The sequence below is a fragment of the Montipora capricornis genome, chromosome 6, assembly GCF_036669925.1.
Source record: "Montipora capricornis isolate CH-2021 chromosome 6, ASM3666992v2, whole genome shotgun sequence".
Classification (NCBI taxonomy): domain Eukaryota; kingdom Metazoa; phylum Cnidaria; class Anthozoa; order Scleractinia; family Acroporidae; genus Montipora; species Montipora capricornis.
Genome location: NC_090888.1, coordinates 55,299,541 through 55,317,040, shown reverse-complemented (window position 1 = coordinate 55,317,040; position 17,500 = coordinate 55,299,541). Strand labels below are relative to the sequence as shown.

Genomic DNA, 17,500 nt, shown 5'->3' with positions numbered 1-17,500 from the left:
AAAAGGTTGATAAAAGTGGTGACAAATTATTTCTCCCTCGAACTTTTTGAGATGTTTCCAGTCTACAACGTTTGAAAATAATTCATTGAACATAAAGACGTTTAATATTCGAGTGCTAGAGGCAAGATCATGATGTTCGGTAAAGATTTCGCCGGTGGAATGGATACACGTGAATTGAACCATAGTTCACGCATTTCCTCATTGGTGCACGTGAAAAGTCTGCCGGCGTTTATTCCTCAAGTTGTCTCTTCAGTTGATAAATGATTCTTACTTTATTCTGTTATGAATATGAGTCTTCTTCAACTTAAGGGTTTTTCATTTCTGCTAGTCATGCGAAGGGACAGGAAATATTGCTGATATTTCTACTTCATGTATATATTGAATTTGCATTAAGTCCCATTGTATGATCCATCACGATAACGACTCGTGGTTTTTTTCCTTTGAAAATAATAAATGGCTTTATTTTCCATCGAATGTAGCGTGTTCGCTTATTTTCTCTATTAGATTTAAAATACTAAACGAAGAACGCTCAAAGGAACTATGTCGTGTGCAAGTGCACGCGACGTCTTGGCCACCTTACCCTTACGTAATGTTAATTACTGTCTTTAAAAGTTCATTTATTGTTTTGTTAATTATTTTACGTTAAGTAATGCAGGTGGACCTGCTCGGTTGGCTTTCGTTTGTCTCTGACTTAAGATGACATTCTCAACAAGTGTAAACAATATGAATGGTGGGTCTTAAAATCGATAGGCGCGGATCACGACAAGGAATTATGTAACAGAGAATTTAGGAACACGTGCGCTTACAACACGTCGGTTCACGTGTAATTTGCCCCGCGGAGTCCGTGACGTTGCGGGAAAAATTCCCGACGTGTATCCTCTTGGCTTCGTCAAGAAAGAAAGATGCGAGACGATGTTTCTGAGTTTTAGGCAGTTTTCTTCCAAAGTAGCTGTTGGTACAGTTTCCGGCTTCAAGAATCGTTTCACAGGAAAAAAAAAATTATGCAAGTGATGGCGGGTAAAGGATCGGAAATGTTACCCCAAGGACATAATGTTTGGGTTTTACGCACGAGACGCTCGTCCTTAGGCTCTCTCTTCTTACCTTCACTGGAGCGTGCGATCGTGGTTCACATCACGGTGATATCACGCCATCGTGGTTGAACGTTCCAAACCCGGCATGCTCCTTGAAGCAGACGGATGGGAAGAAGAGAGACCCTGGGGAAGAGGTTGGAGTATGCCAACCAAGTCCTCTCACTCGCTTGACAGAAACTGACAAAAACTGTTCTAATTTTTTTCTCGAGTGCAAAAATAGCTCAACGATACTTGCCCATATATGGAAGTATACGCTCCAAATTCCCGAATAACAACAACAACAACAACAAAGGCGTGCAATGTAAAGTGGGTGAGTAAGGTTTGGAAATATCAAATATTCAGCTTGATAGTGAGGACAAAAACGATAGAAACAAGTTGGAATGAATGTGAAATTTTTTTTCATATCATCCACTTTCCTTCGTCTTTGTCCTCTAAACCTCTCTTTCAAGCTGAATTTTAATATATCGAAAAAGGCCTATTGTCAACTTGCTCCAAATGAAGTATTATTGTTCATTTTGGACACTGAAAGCTTGCTAGGGATCATGGGAAATGAAACATTTCTTTTAAAAGAGACTCGAACCTCGGAACGTTTGATTAATTGTCCCGCACTTAACCGCTAAAGATCAACTGACTGGTACTTTTGTTGATTATTTACCAAAACTAATTAGTATATTTGTAAAATTTTTGCTGGAAAATGAAAGTTTAGTAGCCGACATTTTTCACTGTGTAAGCTTGCTTCTGAGCTGGTGTTAATACTCGTGTACAGCGACATTTGGAAGAAAAAAAATATTGACGTTTAAAAAAATAATACCTTCGCAGTTGGTGATGTGATAGTCTAGTGGTTAAGTAAAGGGGTTATTAGACAAACGTTCCTAGGTTCGAGTTCTGCGAGTCCAGGCATTAAGGTTTGGCTTAAAAAAAATTGTTCATTTCCCATGATCCCTATCAAACTTTCAGTGTCCAAAATGAACGATAATAAGTCACTTGGAGCAAATTGACAATTGAGGATAATCCTTCAATTGAGGGAGAGACTTTGTTTGGTATTTTTCAAGATGGTGGAGTTACTTCTGAGCAACCTGGTTCCCAGGGCTTTTCGGTTACAACTTGGGGAGGGAAAAGCCCTGGGAACCAGGTTAATATCAGTCCAAGCCTTCTTCATTATCCAAGATGGGGGTCATGTCAAATTCACCACCCTGGGGATATGCCGTACGATCAAAATCCCCACCCTGGGAACAGACCTCACAGTCAAAGCCCCGCAACTGTCAGACCTAAATGGTTCAAAATCGGCAAAATTCCCATACATTCACTGTAATTTAATTAAGCCGTGTTTGCCCTCCAACCAATATCATATCATTCAGATGATGTTCGTATTTATTTTGCCGTTTACAAATTACAATCGCACTAGAACGATCCCGACGAGCCGGCCAATAGACCTTTTCACGATTTCTGAAGGGAAATCTTCATCCTTGGGAGCAGAATTTCCACCCAGCAAAATGCTCCACGATATTTAACAGGTTAAATATTTGGGAACAAGCTTCCGGGGAAATTTGAACAGGTTTTAAAACATTCCCTCGTGTATACTGACAATTTTGCTGCGCGTGGATTAATACGGCAAATGTAAAACACTGACCGGTCACGGGTCAGATTGCCCAATGTTTTCACCCATAATTCCTTTGAAACTCTGGACTCGAGCCCAAAATTCAAACTGGCGTCTTAAAGGTGTGCAACTGATGAGTCGAATTCAAGTAAGTGGATGGTCGAAAAAACGAGGAAGCTGCTTGGAGTGTCACCAATACACGACTTGTAATAGACTTGTACAGAGAGCACAGAGTTATATAATAAAAATCATATGAATATTACGGAAGTAAAGCCGCAACGAAGAAAGTGTTTGCACCATCCAATACTGGGCAAATTACCTAAAAACCCCTTCACGCATCTCGAAAGCAGGTGGCTCACACTTCTTCTTCTCCAAGCATCATCATCATCATCATCATGAAAATAATCAATTTTTCACAAATCGCTACGGCGACCCCTGCTACGGCTACCGGAAGTAAGATGTCTTAAAGTTGACGCAGTGCTCATGCTTCGAAATTACATTACAACGGAAAGACTAGCCTTCTGGTGTAGTCGCTACAACGTGAATGCGAAAGTCGAAATCTCCCCCCTTTTTTTTTTGTCAGGCATTGGTTTTAAAACCTCATCTAGATTTTTTTTCACTTCATCAGGAAATTATTTATTGCTTGTGGCTTCCCAAGAGAAACGTGTTTTATCTGTTATCTCAGTTTGAAATGTCTACGTGCACTCAGGAAATGGCCGCGACTGTCAACAAAAAGTCTACAAAAGGCAAAACGAAAACCGTTATGATGACTGTGTAGCAATGCATTGAACGAAAAGCTAAATTTATCACTGAAGTTTCTTTAAATTAGACTTCAATACCTGAAGTGCTGGATTTGATGATCTCCTGTTTAAAATTGGAAATTGCTGTCTGCTCTGGGTACACGAGGTAAACAATCGCTCGCAGCGGAAATGTTATGCTGTGCATTTGTAATGCTCTGTGCAGAAATAGCCCTCAAATGATTTTTGCCATAAATCCTTCAATGAAAACGAAATCTTTGAAATTTAAGGACAGAAATTCATCACAAAGTTGCTCTCAATAGCAGAAAATTTGATCATTTATGGCTTGTACTTTCTATAAATATGATATCGATGGCCTGCTCAACACTGATTTTTTTTTCTTTGTCCTAGGCCATCCACTAAATTTTCTCTGTTTAGCGTCGTCCTACCGACCCAATTTTTGACTCAAAAAGAAAAAAGAAAAGGTAACGACGTTTTTAAACCATGTTTACGTCGCTTAGGAGTTTCGGTGGTTGATCCTTTTTCCCACGCTGTCTTAATTTTGCAACAACATCCACCAACTTTTCCGCCATATTGATTTTGGGTTCATGTCTTGTTGTTTTCCTGGCTCCACATGCAGCTATGATGCTGGGGTACCAGACCTCTGATTCCGAGAATGCCTATGATTTTTTTTTAGGTTTTTTTTTTTTCAATCCGACCGACCGACCCAATATCAGGAAACGCATTCGACGTAAACGAAAAACAAGGGGGATGGCCTTAGATGAACTCCATATTTTCTTCCAAGTGCCATTAACCATTAGCAAACAAGGGAAAACTCGTGTTCGAACTCCCATTTTGTCGAGTTCAAATGTTGGATATAAGTCGCACGGTAAATGAGGCTTGTATGAATCATAAAGCAACATGAATTCCACGTCACTTATAAGTCCTTGATCATAAGAGAGAAGGATGAAATATCTTGCTTCTCTTAAGGAGGTCATTCAGAACTTACTTGAATTTTCGCTGGCATTTTCACAAAGAAACCAAGTAAGAGGGAAACGCCGTATAGTCATTGTTTTCGCCGCTAATGCTTAAAGTTTAAAACTGGCGGACTACGGTGACGGGTCTACGCATTCACGAACACGGTAGTAGAGGTCGCCGTAGAGATTTGCTTTAAGTCCCTATTCTTTCGTTTGTTCCCTCGTATCAGTCGTGTATACTATCATATGGAGCAAGCTCTCGCAGCATGCTCCCTCATGTGTATTGGTCGTGCAAAATGACGCGGGAGCAATACCCCTCGTGTGTTCCGCCTTTAAAAAAAGCTGAGCAATGCAACCAAACAATGTTGTTTGTTTTCTTTAATATGATGAAAAAATTCATAAGACAACTGAGCGAAAAAGCTTAAATATTAAAATATATTAATGGCAAATATACTTAATTTGATACATAAAATAGTACGATCTTCAATAGCAAAATATTTCTTCACTTAAATGACATCTCAATAGCCTCTGAGTCGGTATGTTTTGTATATATAAATTGCGCATAGAAAAAAACTCGATGTTAGAATTCAAAACTGATCAGTCGCCAGTTGGCCTGTTTGCAAGTTTAAAAAAGGATGACGAAGAGAGGAAGGCCCCGTCCACAGAAAAACCTTAAACACGTATCCGGAAATTTTTTTTCGGATTCAAAAATCTCCGCGTCCACACGCAGCGTATTTCAATCGTTTTCACTGTCCACACGTATCCGGATACAATCTAGTGCCCAGTGGTTTTGACAAAGATTTTCCTTGTTGGCGCCAGTTTCTCTGTTTTGTTAACGAGTTGCACGTGAGAGTCTTTCAAGGTCCAAGGTAGATACGCCGTGTTGATTTATCTCACCTGGGAAAGACTTGATCCGGTAGTGTTACGCCAGCGTATTCGAAAATTTGCGGATACGGCGGTAGGTACTTGGTGTATTTTTTTCTATTGTTTACAACTTTTTTACACAAGGTAAAAAAACCTTCAGTAATTATACAATAAGCCTAACCTGACCCTAATCCTAACCCTAATCCTACCCTAATCCTAACCCTGAAGGTTTTACCGTGTTTAGATAATTTTAAACAATAGATAACCACTAAATGACAAATACACCACGTATCTTCCGATACGGCTACCGAATTCGCCGGTTACCTGTGGACGCAAGCCATATAGAGTGTTTTCATTCACGTGATCAGTAACCTTGTTTTTCCACCGAAACAAAAGAAAGCGTTTGCACGATAATAGAGCATTATTCCCGGAGGATTAGTTGGGTACACCAACTTTGCCGCCGTTCCATTGTTTGGGATCAACAACATGGCCGCTGTGACGTCACGTGAAAACACACTATTAAAAAAAAAAATGCGGATGACAAGAATTTCCGGATGCGTGTGGACTGGGCCGAGGACAGCACCGCCAAAACAGGAGGAAAAATAATCGTACTTCCCGTGCGGCCTGCATTTTATCCTAATGTCTTCGTAGCACTCCATGAATCGTTCATTCTCTATCTTTTCTTAAGAACAAGAACTAAACTACTTCTGCGTAAAGATAGATTTTAACTTAAGGTTTTCTTTTACGTTGCCGTTGCTTGGTTGGTAAAGCGCTGTGCATGACGTGCTAATTGCACGGTCAGTGGTTTGAGGAGACTTCCTTGTAAATGCTTAAAGTCGACACCACTGCTGGGAACTGATTCAAACATCAAATGGAGTCCTTTACACGCATTTCCATTTAAAAAATAATTCGCATGTGCTCTATTTTTATTTTTCAGTACTAATTTTCGTCTCCGTAACGACTTATTTGCCCAGTTTAGACAAGGAAAACAGACATGCGGGGCTTTGTCGTTTAGGATACTAGAATGATTTCGATTGATTCCAAGTTTGCCTTCGTTGGAAAAAAATGGTAAGGTCATTTAAAGCTCTTTTACGCATCGAAATAGGAAAGACACGGAAAGTTTTCAACCTAACAAGTGTTTCCTACCTTTGTACGTTTTTTTTTAATGCGAAGGCGTCTCTAGCCATGAAAACTTATATAACAAATAGGACTTTTCACTGTTTTGTAAATCAGTCCTAAAGGTTTTTCGGAAAATCTGAGAAACGGGGCGCTTGTCTTTTGTCTGAAAAACCGATTGTTCCGGTGGGAAAACAAATCGTACGGTTAATATCAACGCGGGATATTCTCCAGAAAAAAAGAACTTCATTCCGAGTTAGTCCTTTCACTCGATTTTACTGAAACGACAGAAATTTTCAGTACCATTAATTTTGTTCGCGTTACCAGAACAAGGCTGCATTAGAAGAATCGCCGATGTGATTAACAATTTTTTTTTTCTTTCTACCGGATCTACGGTTTTCCTGTATGCTGTTGACAAGAGGAATCAAGAATTAATACATAGATCCGTAACAATTGGTCAGAATAAAATCTTGTATTGATTATGACCGTTTTGAAAGCTGTCAGCAGAAGTTTATAATCCCATCAATTTACTTGAGTTCACTTAATATCTAAATTTCGAACGCTGGTCCAGCGAAATATGGCCAATCAGATTGGGCATGACGACTTCCGCTGACTGCTACCGAAACTGTCAACATTCCTACAGCTAATTCTCTACTTCTCAAATCCAATAATACATCTTGTTTACCCCCCCCCCCCCAATTTTGCATAATAATTGTTTTCGATTTCTCTTGCGAAATGAAGATGTCCCAAGAGAAATTGTAAACAATACGTATGCCAATTTTTTTTTTTTGGGGGGGGGGGGGGGCTAAATGAGGTGTATTATGGGATTTGAGAAAGAAGAGAATTGTTCTTTTGTTTCCTTGAAAGCGGAAACGTGGAACGTGCGGTACCATTTATCAAAAACATTTCGTCGAAAATTCCATTCAATTGGTAAGTGCTTCCGGACTCCATGCAGCCCAAAAACGTCTCGGTCGTACTTCGCCTTAGGGCCCTCTGCTCTATCCAGACTTTGTTTCAGTTAGTGTTTCTTTGTTCCCGGGGTAACATTCTGTGTAGCTTTCCCAAGTTGCACTTGTTTTGCTGCGGATCCGAACTGTAAAGTGCTCACGGTCTCACTAAGATTACTGGCCAGCGGACTGACATTGACGAACAAGCACGCCTTGCCATCACCCCCAAGGGAACCTTGCATCAGCTGAGTAAGCTTGGAGTTTCTGTAGGGTACATGCATGGCGTTTGTGCGTAACGCGGAGAAAACCTGGCCGAGTGCGGATAGTGATTTGTTAATGGCTGCGGCTTCCACCAGTCTTTGTCCCGTTGCTTCCGTCTTGGAGATTCTCTCTGAGCCTGCTAAGTCGACAAGGGTTAGCGTGCCTCGCGTGACGGCATTTGTCACCTTATCTGTGCCTTGGAGTCGGAGAAGCAGAAGAAGATGTGAACGGGAACTGTTGGTGTTCATTTTAGTTGCTCCTACTGAACGGTTCATATCCCCTAAAATGGTGCCAAGAAAACACTTCAGAAAAGCGCATATAAAGAATTAAACTCTTCCTTCGTAAATAAACAAACATAAAGAAAGTTTACCATATAAATCACGTTTGAAGAACAATGAACGTAGCTTACAAAGTTACGATTCGAGACCCAATATTTCGACACTCGTTCTGGTGTCTTCTTCAGAAATTAGAATCCCTTTAAGGTCCATTTAAACGGCTTTAACATTTGACCCACATTCGTTCAACAAAAGTTAAACAGATGTTGGGTAAATGTTGGACGCAAAAACAAAGTTCTGCGGAGGCTGCTCAAACTGTTCCAACATTGCGCCAACAAAAGACCCAACACTTTCGCGAAATTTGATAGCGAGGAACTAAGAACTAGAAACCAGACTCTCTCGTCCGGATAAACTATATTGATTTGGCTATCAGGGAGTATGCGTGTGGTCTCACTTTCGACTATCACCATGCATCCTACTTGCCTTAAAAGTCCGTAACTAGAACTTTGGTCACGAGGACCGTGTCTTTCATCTTCGAGTGATTCTAAGGGCGCTTTCCTTTTCTTAGAACTGGCCGGTCAGACCCGTCAGTTTGCAATGAAAATGCAACAATTTGTAGGAACCCTTGCACGATAATCTCTCGCATTCTTCTGGAGGAGTATATATCATTCTCAAAGTGTGTTTATTTGAAGGCGCTGTAGAGTTAGTCCTTCCAAATGCCGGGTCTTGCCCGTCAGTTCTGTCAAATGGAAAGCGGCTTAAGTGATTCCGAGCGTCAATATGTTACAGTTGTCTCAAAGGTTAACGGCTATCCGATATCACCTTTCCCCGCAACTGTTTAAAAACCAGTAGTTCCTTCTCGTGACTCACTTCGAGACGAAGACTCCATTAATAGTTTTACCACTATCCCGTACTTTATTTTGCCTCTCAATAAGGTTCATTTTTTGTCCAGACAGAAGAGAATATGAAGGTTTACACTAACAATGAACTCCCATCAGATGGATCCAAAGGATACAATACCACCACGTGAATTTATAGGAAAATAATAAGTGAGAGCAGTGGAGTAAACTTCTAACTGGTCCGACTCGATTTAATAACGTTTCCGCTGTTCAGCCTTCTTCAGATAAATGTTAAAAACTAAAAACTAAAAACTATTTACAATGGTTGTGCGTATCAGAGGTACAAGCTTACATAAGCAACTTAATTTAAACCTTGTAATTTAAACCTGTATGTATCTCTTAATAAAGTTGCTTATATAAGCTTGTACCTCTGATACGCACAACCATGGTAAATAGTTTTTAGTTTTTAGTTTTGAACATTTATCGGAAGAAGGCTGAACAGCCGAAACGTTATTAAATCGAGTCGGACCAGCTAGAAGTATACTTCACTGCTCTCACTTATTATTATCACTTATCATTATCTCAATTATATAAATTGTGACTACATCGTTGGATTTCCAGCCTTGTAGATTCAAAAATAATTTGTTATTAGCTGGTAGCTTATGAATCATCCTCGGATGATCCAATGTACGTCCTGCTCCTGAATGTTAAACGCCGGGGAACCCCGTGGCTAACCAATAACCTCACTGATTGCTCTGTTGCCAGCAGGGTTGTCGTGATGGTGCATTGGTTAGCACACCCGACTAGTAACCAGGGGGACACGGGTTCGATTCCCACTCACGCACGGCATAATATGTTTTTCATTCAAAATGGATCAGTTAGTAGTTCGCTGTCGCTATTTCCACGGGTTCGATTCCCACTCACGCACGGCATAATATGTTTTTCATTCAAAATGGATCAGTTAGTAATTCGCTGTCGCTATTTCCACACTCAAATCCCTGAACATTAATGTAGCAAAGCGTTGTGTATCCTTCGGATTCTACTAGCTTGTGACTACATCGTTGGATTTTCAGCCTTGTTGATTCAGGTAGAATATGAAGGTTTACACTAACAATGAACTCCCAGCAGAAGGATCCAAAGGATGCAATACCACCACGTGAATTTACAAGCAAATAATAAGTGAGAGCAGTGGAGTAAACTTCTAACAGGGCCGACTCGATTTAATAACGTTTCCGCTATTCAGCCCTCTTCAGATAAATGTTAAAAACTAAAAACTGTTTACAATGGTTGTGCGTATCAGAGGTACAAGCTTATATAAGCAACTTAATTAAGAGATACACAAAGTTTAAATTGCAAGGTTTATGTATGTATCTCTTAATTAATTTGCTTATATAAGCTTGTACCTCTGATACGCACAACCATTGTAAATAGTTTTAGTTTTTAGTTTTTAACATTTATCTGAAGAAGGCTGAACAGCGGAAACGTTATTAAATCGAGTCGGACCAGTTAGAAGTTTACTCCACTGCTCTCACTTATTATTAGCTCGTTCTCCCTGGGCGCATTTCCTAAATGATTCAAGCTAAAACATGGCTAAAATGCGAAGAGATCTACTTATCGATGGTGAGTCGGAGATAATCGGAAAAAAGTCGAAAACTCCTTTCTTGGAGTCGAACCTACCGTAACCTTCGGATTACCAGTTCGTATATGCTTCACCGGGAAGCGCGGTAGCCTCATGGTTTGTGCGCTCGACTCCGGATCGAGTGGTCCGGGTTCGGGTCCTGACCGCGGACATGGTGTTGTGTTCTTGGGCAAGACACTTTACTCTCACGGAGCCTCTCTCTACCAAAGTTGTATAAATGGGTATCGGCGAATTTAATGCTGGGGGTAACCCTGCGATGGACTGACATCCCATCCAGGGGGGAGTAGAAATACTGCTAGTCGCTTCATGCTACAGAAAAGCGGCGGCCTCATGGGCCTTCTAGGCTCGTAGCAGACTTTACCTTACCTTACCATATGCTTCACCACAGAGATATGCGAGACTCGTGGGAGCGAAGCCATTACTGCAATTTTCATAATTCTGCGGAATCTCACCTTCAAGCGCTTAGCGCAAAACTGCGTTTTGGCTTCCATCAATTAAATCCCCCATGTCATGCATCAATTGATTTCGCTTGATTGACGGAAACCAAAACGCAGTTCGGCCGTTGGCACTTCAAGATAAAATTCTGCAGAATTATGAAAATTGCAGTAAACTAGTGAACCTACCTAACTAGCTAACTACCATTGAGCTATACAAAGACTCGATGGAGCTAAGCCACAAATTAAATTATGTCCATGTTTCCGAGTATCTCAAAGTCACCATCGATAAACGAATCTCTTCGTTTCACCCAACCTTGTTCCCAGGGTCCTATCTCTTCCTCCCTACTTTCTCGAGGGATGAAGAAAGAGGACCCTGGGAACGAGGAAGTTCATTCACCGGGGTTAAAGGAAAGGAACTTTAAATATTTAAGTGTCTAGACGTTCTAGCCCTGGAGCACTAATGCTGGTTTTTGAGGAGAGGGGAAACCGGAGTACCCGAAGAAAGCGTCTCGGTGCAGAGTAGAGAACCAACAAACTCAACCCACATATGACGCCAAGTCTGGGAATCGAACCCGGGCCACAGTGGTGGGAGGCGAGTGCTCTCGCCACTGCGCCATCCCTGCACCCCAAAATAATGTCTTTCAGTATGAAAACATAGCTCTTTACCTTTCTCCATTATACTCTTGATATCCGCGGCTAATTTGACTTCAATCTCGGTCACATCCGTGATGACAAGTTGCTTGTTTCTCATTTGAATGTTGAGATGCTGTGAGCCGCTACTTTCACTGAGAAGATCTCTCACCGTCTCATTGTAAACTTCCACCATGGAGACGCACATGGAATAATCCACGGTCGTTCGCTCGTCACAAACTCTCAGAAGTTCTAGAATTGACCGTATGTTAACACCAGGATCTTTGTCTGTCCCCATCATAGTATACGTTTTTCCTGCCCCTGGAGACGGATGGAATTGAACAACATTATCCTTGGTCATTTGAACGTGAAATAAAAGAGATCCCTCGATTATTAAAGGAGATCAGAAGCGTACAACTTGGAACGTACATGACACAACTATCACAAACCAAGTTACTTTAAGAGTTATTTGCCAGAACAAAAAAAACAACAAAACAAAACAAAAACAAACCAGACTCTTACAATTTACCCTTTAATTAAACCATAAACCATAGGTAATCATCACACAGTAATGTTTGGAATAAAATTTGTTCGTAAGATTTCCAAAAAAGTGTTTTTCACAGACAAAAATACATTTTAGAATCGCCGATTTTTACCTTTAAATTTTACGGGCGTCGCAATCTTGATATTTTCTTGTATTTTATTGATGTTTATCACAAAACTTTACACATAAAGAAAAGGAAAGTAAAATTATTTCACAAAATACAGACTATAACACTACCACCATCTTGATTGCCCAATTGTTCTAGCACAAAGATCTTTGGTATCAAAACAATAGGCCAACCATAACATGTCGCCATAGACCAATTTGGATATATGGGCATGTAGTTCCCGGTGTTGTGGTCTGTCTTCTGTGGTGCATCATGGTTGGGAGGGTAAATGATCCGAGATACCAGCTACACTAAGCTACTCTAAAATCCGATGGTAAATACAGATATGCGATATCACGATGATATATGACTGAAAGGGGATTATGGGCCCCAGCGAGAGGGTGACAATTTTCACATGCGAGTCGCCATTTTAGCACGGTCAAACGGGCTTTTCATATTTCTTATTCTTCGTCTTAGTCTACGATTAATTATCGTCTGAGTTCTCGTCAAGTTATGCTCATGCAGTCTGAAAGGACTGAAAGGAAACTACGAAATTCCTCTATCTTTTCAGTTCCTAGACGATAATCTGTTGACGGAAAAGTTGGGCACTTGGTGACGCTTATCAAAATTAGCATGCATAACTTTCGCGGGTTCTGTTGGACTCATTCTCCTCACCAAAGCTTCGGATCGACCCAAGGCTCTGGGAAATTCTATGTAGGAAAACATGCGCCGTAGGGTTCTCATAGCCAAAAATTAGCTATTTGAACTCTACGGCGCCTGCTCACTCCTCGTGCTAACATGAATGCATCAATTAGAGACTCTTTTGATTGTTCTTCACGAAAACCAATGAGTCAGGGTTCCCCAGAGCTCTTCTCTCCCTCAGTCAAGAGAAGAGCTCTGGTGCGCGGAATAAAGTTTTGGCGAGCGAGCGAGCGAAGCCAAGAGGAGAAACTTTATTCCGCGCGCCTACAATACCACCAGCTAGACATACTACCGTTGGACATGCCTGGTATGGTGTGATAAATTTAAATCAAATCGAATCACGAGAAGAATGAAACGTGTAACTTCAGCCTAAATAACAGATGCGTTTTCTCTCAGGACCGAAACGGACGCAATGCCAAAAAAGAGAAATCGGATTTGTCAAAGAAGCGGGCGGAAATTCTTTATGCCGCGTAAATCAGCGGTCTCTTCGTTGCTTTCATGTATTTTATCACTTTGAAATGAATTCTCGACTTATACCAAGCTTCTGACTTTTGAAAACCGTCTAATTCTATTTGCGCCCGTCATGTTGTTTTAAGAAATTGTTAACAAAGGAAGGTGGCTCTTGCCCACCTGAATAGTCCACAACAGCCCGGGATCAGATGCATCTTTTTCCCTCTCACGGAGTCAGCCAAATAACAATTAATTATTCACCTGCCGGGAGCTCCGCATTAGGGAAAACTGTGCCCGATGTCTTGACTACGCACTCAAGAGAGGGTACAAAGTTTTACTCAATAAAGGGCGACCTAGGCCAATGAATAATACTTTCATTTTTGTTCCGTGTTTATCTGAAGACATCTCGCCTAATTCTGGAAACACTTATCGCGCCATTTCCCTTGAATTCGGTCTGTCGATCTCACTTTTGCACAAACGACACACACAAAGTAAGAATAAAACATAAGACCTCACTCACCTGTCTGACCATAAGCCATAATGCAGACATTATACCCGTCGACACATGACGTAATGAGCGGCAGAGTATCTTGAAAGACTTCCTCTTGTGTGCTGGACGGAGAGAACACTCGATCAAATCGGAAAGTCTTCTTCTGCCCAGAAGCCGATACGACATTTAAATCTTGATCTGAAGCAAACGTAAAAACATTGTCTGCCTTTGGATCGTAGCGACACCGACAGAAAACCCGTATATTGCCGCGCAGCTCCTGTAGTTGATTGTAAAGAAGTTTTCTCTGCATTACTTCCCTGTGGTACAAGGCGCGAAGCTCTACGAGCTCCTTACTCGAACCTTGGTCCACATCTTTCATTTTACGCAAAGAGCTTTGCGCTCGATCCATAATCGAGGCAATCCCTTCCATTTCGCCGGAGAAGCAATTCTTCAACTCCACCAACATGCGAGAAAACAACCGAACTGTTGATTTGATGTTTCTACAAGTTTCCTTCGAAATAGTGGGCGCTTTAGGGGGAGGAGGTGTTGGAATAACAGGTTGAACCTGTGGAATTGGTTGAGAGACAGGCAGCACCAATTCAATCGTAGGCTGAACCTTTTCAATAACAGGTTGAACCACTTCAATGACCGGTAAAACTGGTTCAGGCTCAGCTGGTGCAGACTTCAACTCTTCTATCTCTAACTGCAAGCATTCGCCTTTAGTTTGCAACTTTCTGGCGGTTTCTTCGGATGACTTCAATCGTGCTTTCAAATCTTCGTTGGCCGCCTTGGACTCCTCCACTTGCGACTCCTTCTCGCGCAGTTGTTCTTCGAGTTTTTCAATTCTCTCCTTTAATAATTCAACTTCGGCGGCGTGTTCCTGACTTGATCCTGAACGGCCTTTCTGTCGTTTTGAGCCAGGTTTTTTGTTTTTGCCCATTACATCCTCTGTGAGTAGACTTATATATATGTTAGTGACTTCATCAAGGTCGTAGTTACATTGCCTCAGTAACGCCAAGATCTCAAATTGGTCTTCCCATTCAGGAAAAGCTTCTTGAACGGTGGAAACTCGTGAACTGACGTCTGGAATATGAAGCTCCCATGACAAGGGCATTTTAAACCAAGAGCCTGACTTGTGGTCATAAACATGAAGAACATTCACCTTGTTTTCTTCAAAGTAGGTAGTCATAAGTCCTGAAATCATGAAGTGAAAATGAAACCATAACCTAGCTAGTACGTAGTAATCACGGATTAGTAAAGTCCGTTCGATATCTAGTAAAATAATATTTCTTATCGTACTGATTGCCCAGAAATAGTCAGGGAAAGTGGACTTAAGGGCTGCTTTCTGGCAGTACGCAGAGAGAACTTGAATCTCCTGTGGAAAGCAGCAGAGTTGACAAATCTCAACTCGGGATCGTTGCCGACACGAATTGCCATGCGGGGGCAAATTGTAGCGATTGTTTCCTACAAAACACACCACGACACAGCTTTCTGAAGTTCTGATAAGTAGCTTTGGTCATATTTGGCAGTGACTCTTGGAATAAATTAACACGACTTCAATTACGTTTGAAAAAAACAGCAAAAAAAAAAACAGCTGAGCAACCCTCACGCACAACTGCAAAGCAAGTGGAAATATGGGGATTTTTTACCGCTTTCATTTGAGCATGCCGGCATTGAGATACAAACCCGATGTCGAGACATCACAGATTCACAATCACATCAGATCGAGGTGATGTGTCCGTCGGCCAGCCAGTCCCAGATGGCGTTCAAACCCTGAAATCCCATGGCATCACGATCGATCCGCGAAACATATTCGGGACATTCGTAAAACGACACGACTAGAATGCGTCCTCCTTTGTCGGGAGGCAATTAAGTGAAGTACGATCGTCAGGGTGAGTGCAGTCTCGAGAAGGACTGCTTTGGATGATATTGACTGACGTTTCCACATCAACTACAGCCAAACAATTATTCTATTAACAATAATTGACCGACCTCTTTTTAACTACACGAACAGCCCTTAGACAGATCAAACGCGCCAATCACAGTTTACAGTCTCCACAGCCAATAGGGAGATAAGATCTACAACGACGACAGTCGACGAAAACGTCCCCTCAAAATATAGACTTAACTGATCAGAGTGTAATGCGAAGTGCTAGTTTTGTACCCCATATGAACCATGTGAGCGTTAGCCCTACTAATGGAAATGGGCCCACACAAGGACAGAGACAAACTCTGACCAGGGTGGGAATTGAACCCACGACCTTCGGGTCTACCGACTGAGCTAAAAGGTCAGACGGGAGCAGGCCGTAGGAACTAAAGATGTTAAAGTCACGGCAATGAACATGTACAAGTACAAGGAAGGGTTACGTATCATAAATATTTCGCGAGTATTCAGTCTCGTTCACATCCCACAATATGGGCGAAGTACATCCTAAAAATAAACTGGTACGAGCGGTTTCTGAGTGGAAATGGAGAAAGAAAAATTGCATGCTTACGTTGTCGTGAAAACCTCAAATTTGGTGATTTCACGTCGTCGTTATGCAGAGGATCGCTAACATACTTGCTAAAATCCGTGCTGCACGTGCAGCACGATTATTTATGCTCTTTAACCAATGAGATTATTGCTTTGCGGCGTTGTCGTAGTAGTAGCCGCCGTCATTTCTTAAACTAACTATTGACACCGAGGCTTAACTGACAGTGGACCAATCACATCACGACGTAGTTGACCAATCATATCAACGCCCGGGGAGGGGGGAGGGAGGGTTTAGACCATCTATTGACGTGACGTTACACAAATCACTTGACTCTGAAAACGACTTTCTTTTATGGCTGGACAATTCGAAACTAGCCTATTATAGCCACTACAGTAGTCTTGAAAGTCCATTGTGTACTACCCCTTCCCCAGCCAAACCAGAGAAAAAACTCCATGACTTCGAGTACAGTAATCAAACCAAGACACACTAGTCATCATAATCACATATAAAATAATTCCAACATTGGAGAATGAATTGAGGACACTTTAAATTAATTAGTTTGATATCAATGTTCAGAGATACTTTACTCTACTCTACCTCGAGTGGGATGTTCCATCATTCCCATGCGATCATCTTCCCATCTGGGTACCCAGGAATCACTGGACTGTCCATCATCATCAAATGACCCCTGATCATGATCTGCATAATGTCCTGTCACGGGCCTCTGACCTTCTATGTAACCATGTTGGTACCATTCCTCTGGAAATGGCTGCAAATCTTGTGCTGCAAAAGAATCAAGATAGCACGAAGGGCAACTTAAAGGGGAAATTTGTCACACTAATTTATAGTCAATCTTCAAAACACTAAAAGACGTCCTTCCATCAATGAAAACCAAAAAAATAATGCTGTAATTCTCAATCATGAAGAGCCACGTCCTGCACTAGAATTTTATACTGGCAATGCCGCACCCGTTGCTGCTCCTTAAAATGTATTGGACCCAGAGACATCTCTTGACAATTCCTCTCTGCCTTCTTCGCAACAACTCCAACAGAAGAAGTTGAACACCACGCAAAAACTTAATTCTGCTTTTCTTTTTGCGCCATGTCACTAGATCTAGTTGCGTAAGGCAATCACGCATATGGAAAACAGAATCGCAAACACTACCGCAAAAAGTGACAGTATTTGCGATTAAACCATCGCAGAAACAGCTGCACATTGTTACATGTATATGGGAAGAGGTCATGTACTTGTTTAGAAGTTGAATCCAAATATAATTTATTTCAAATAAAAAAAAAGAAACAGATAATATGGAGCATCTTATCTC

General features: G+C 41.4%; 1 protein-coding gene across 1 annotated transcript in view; it reads right to left on the bottom strand.

Annotated features, from left to right (window-relative positions):
- Window positions 1-6,174: 6,174 nt before the first annotated feature.
- The window catches only part of LOC138052520 (uncharacterized), a 13,712-nt gene continuing 2,386 nt past the window's right edge, over window positions 6,175-17,500 (bottom strand). Inside the window, exons 2-5 of the mRNA XM_068899057.1 lie at window positions 16,774-16,959; window positions 13,733-14,896; window positions 11,447-11,731; window positions 6,175-7,870 (exon numbers count right to left, since the gene is read on the bottom strand). Of these exons, the coding sequence (XP_068755158.1) occupies window positions 7,401-7,870; window positions 11,447-11,731; window positions 13,733-14,896; window positions 16,774-16,959 (2,105 nt within the window). The 3' untranslated portion in view covers window positions 6,175-7,400. The remainder of the gene's footprint in view (window positions 7,871-11,446; window positions 11,732-13,732; window positions 14,897-16,773; window positions 16,960-17,500) is intronic.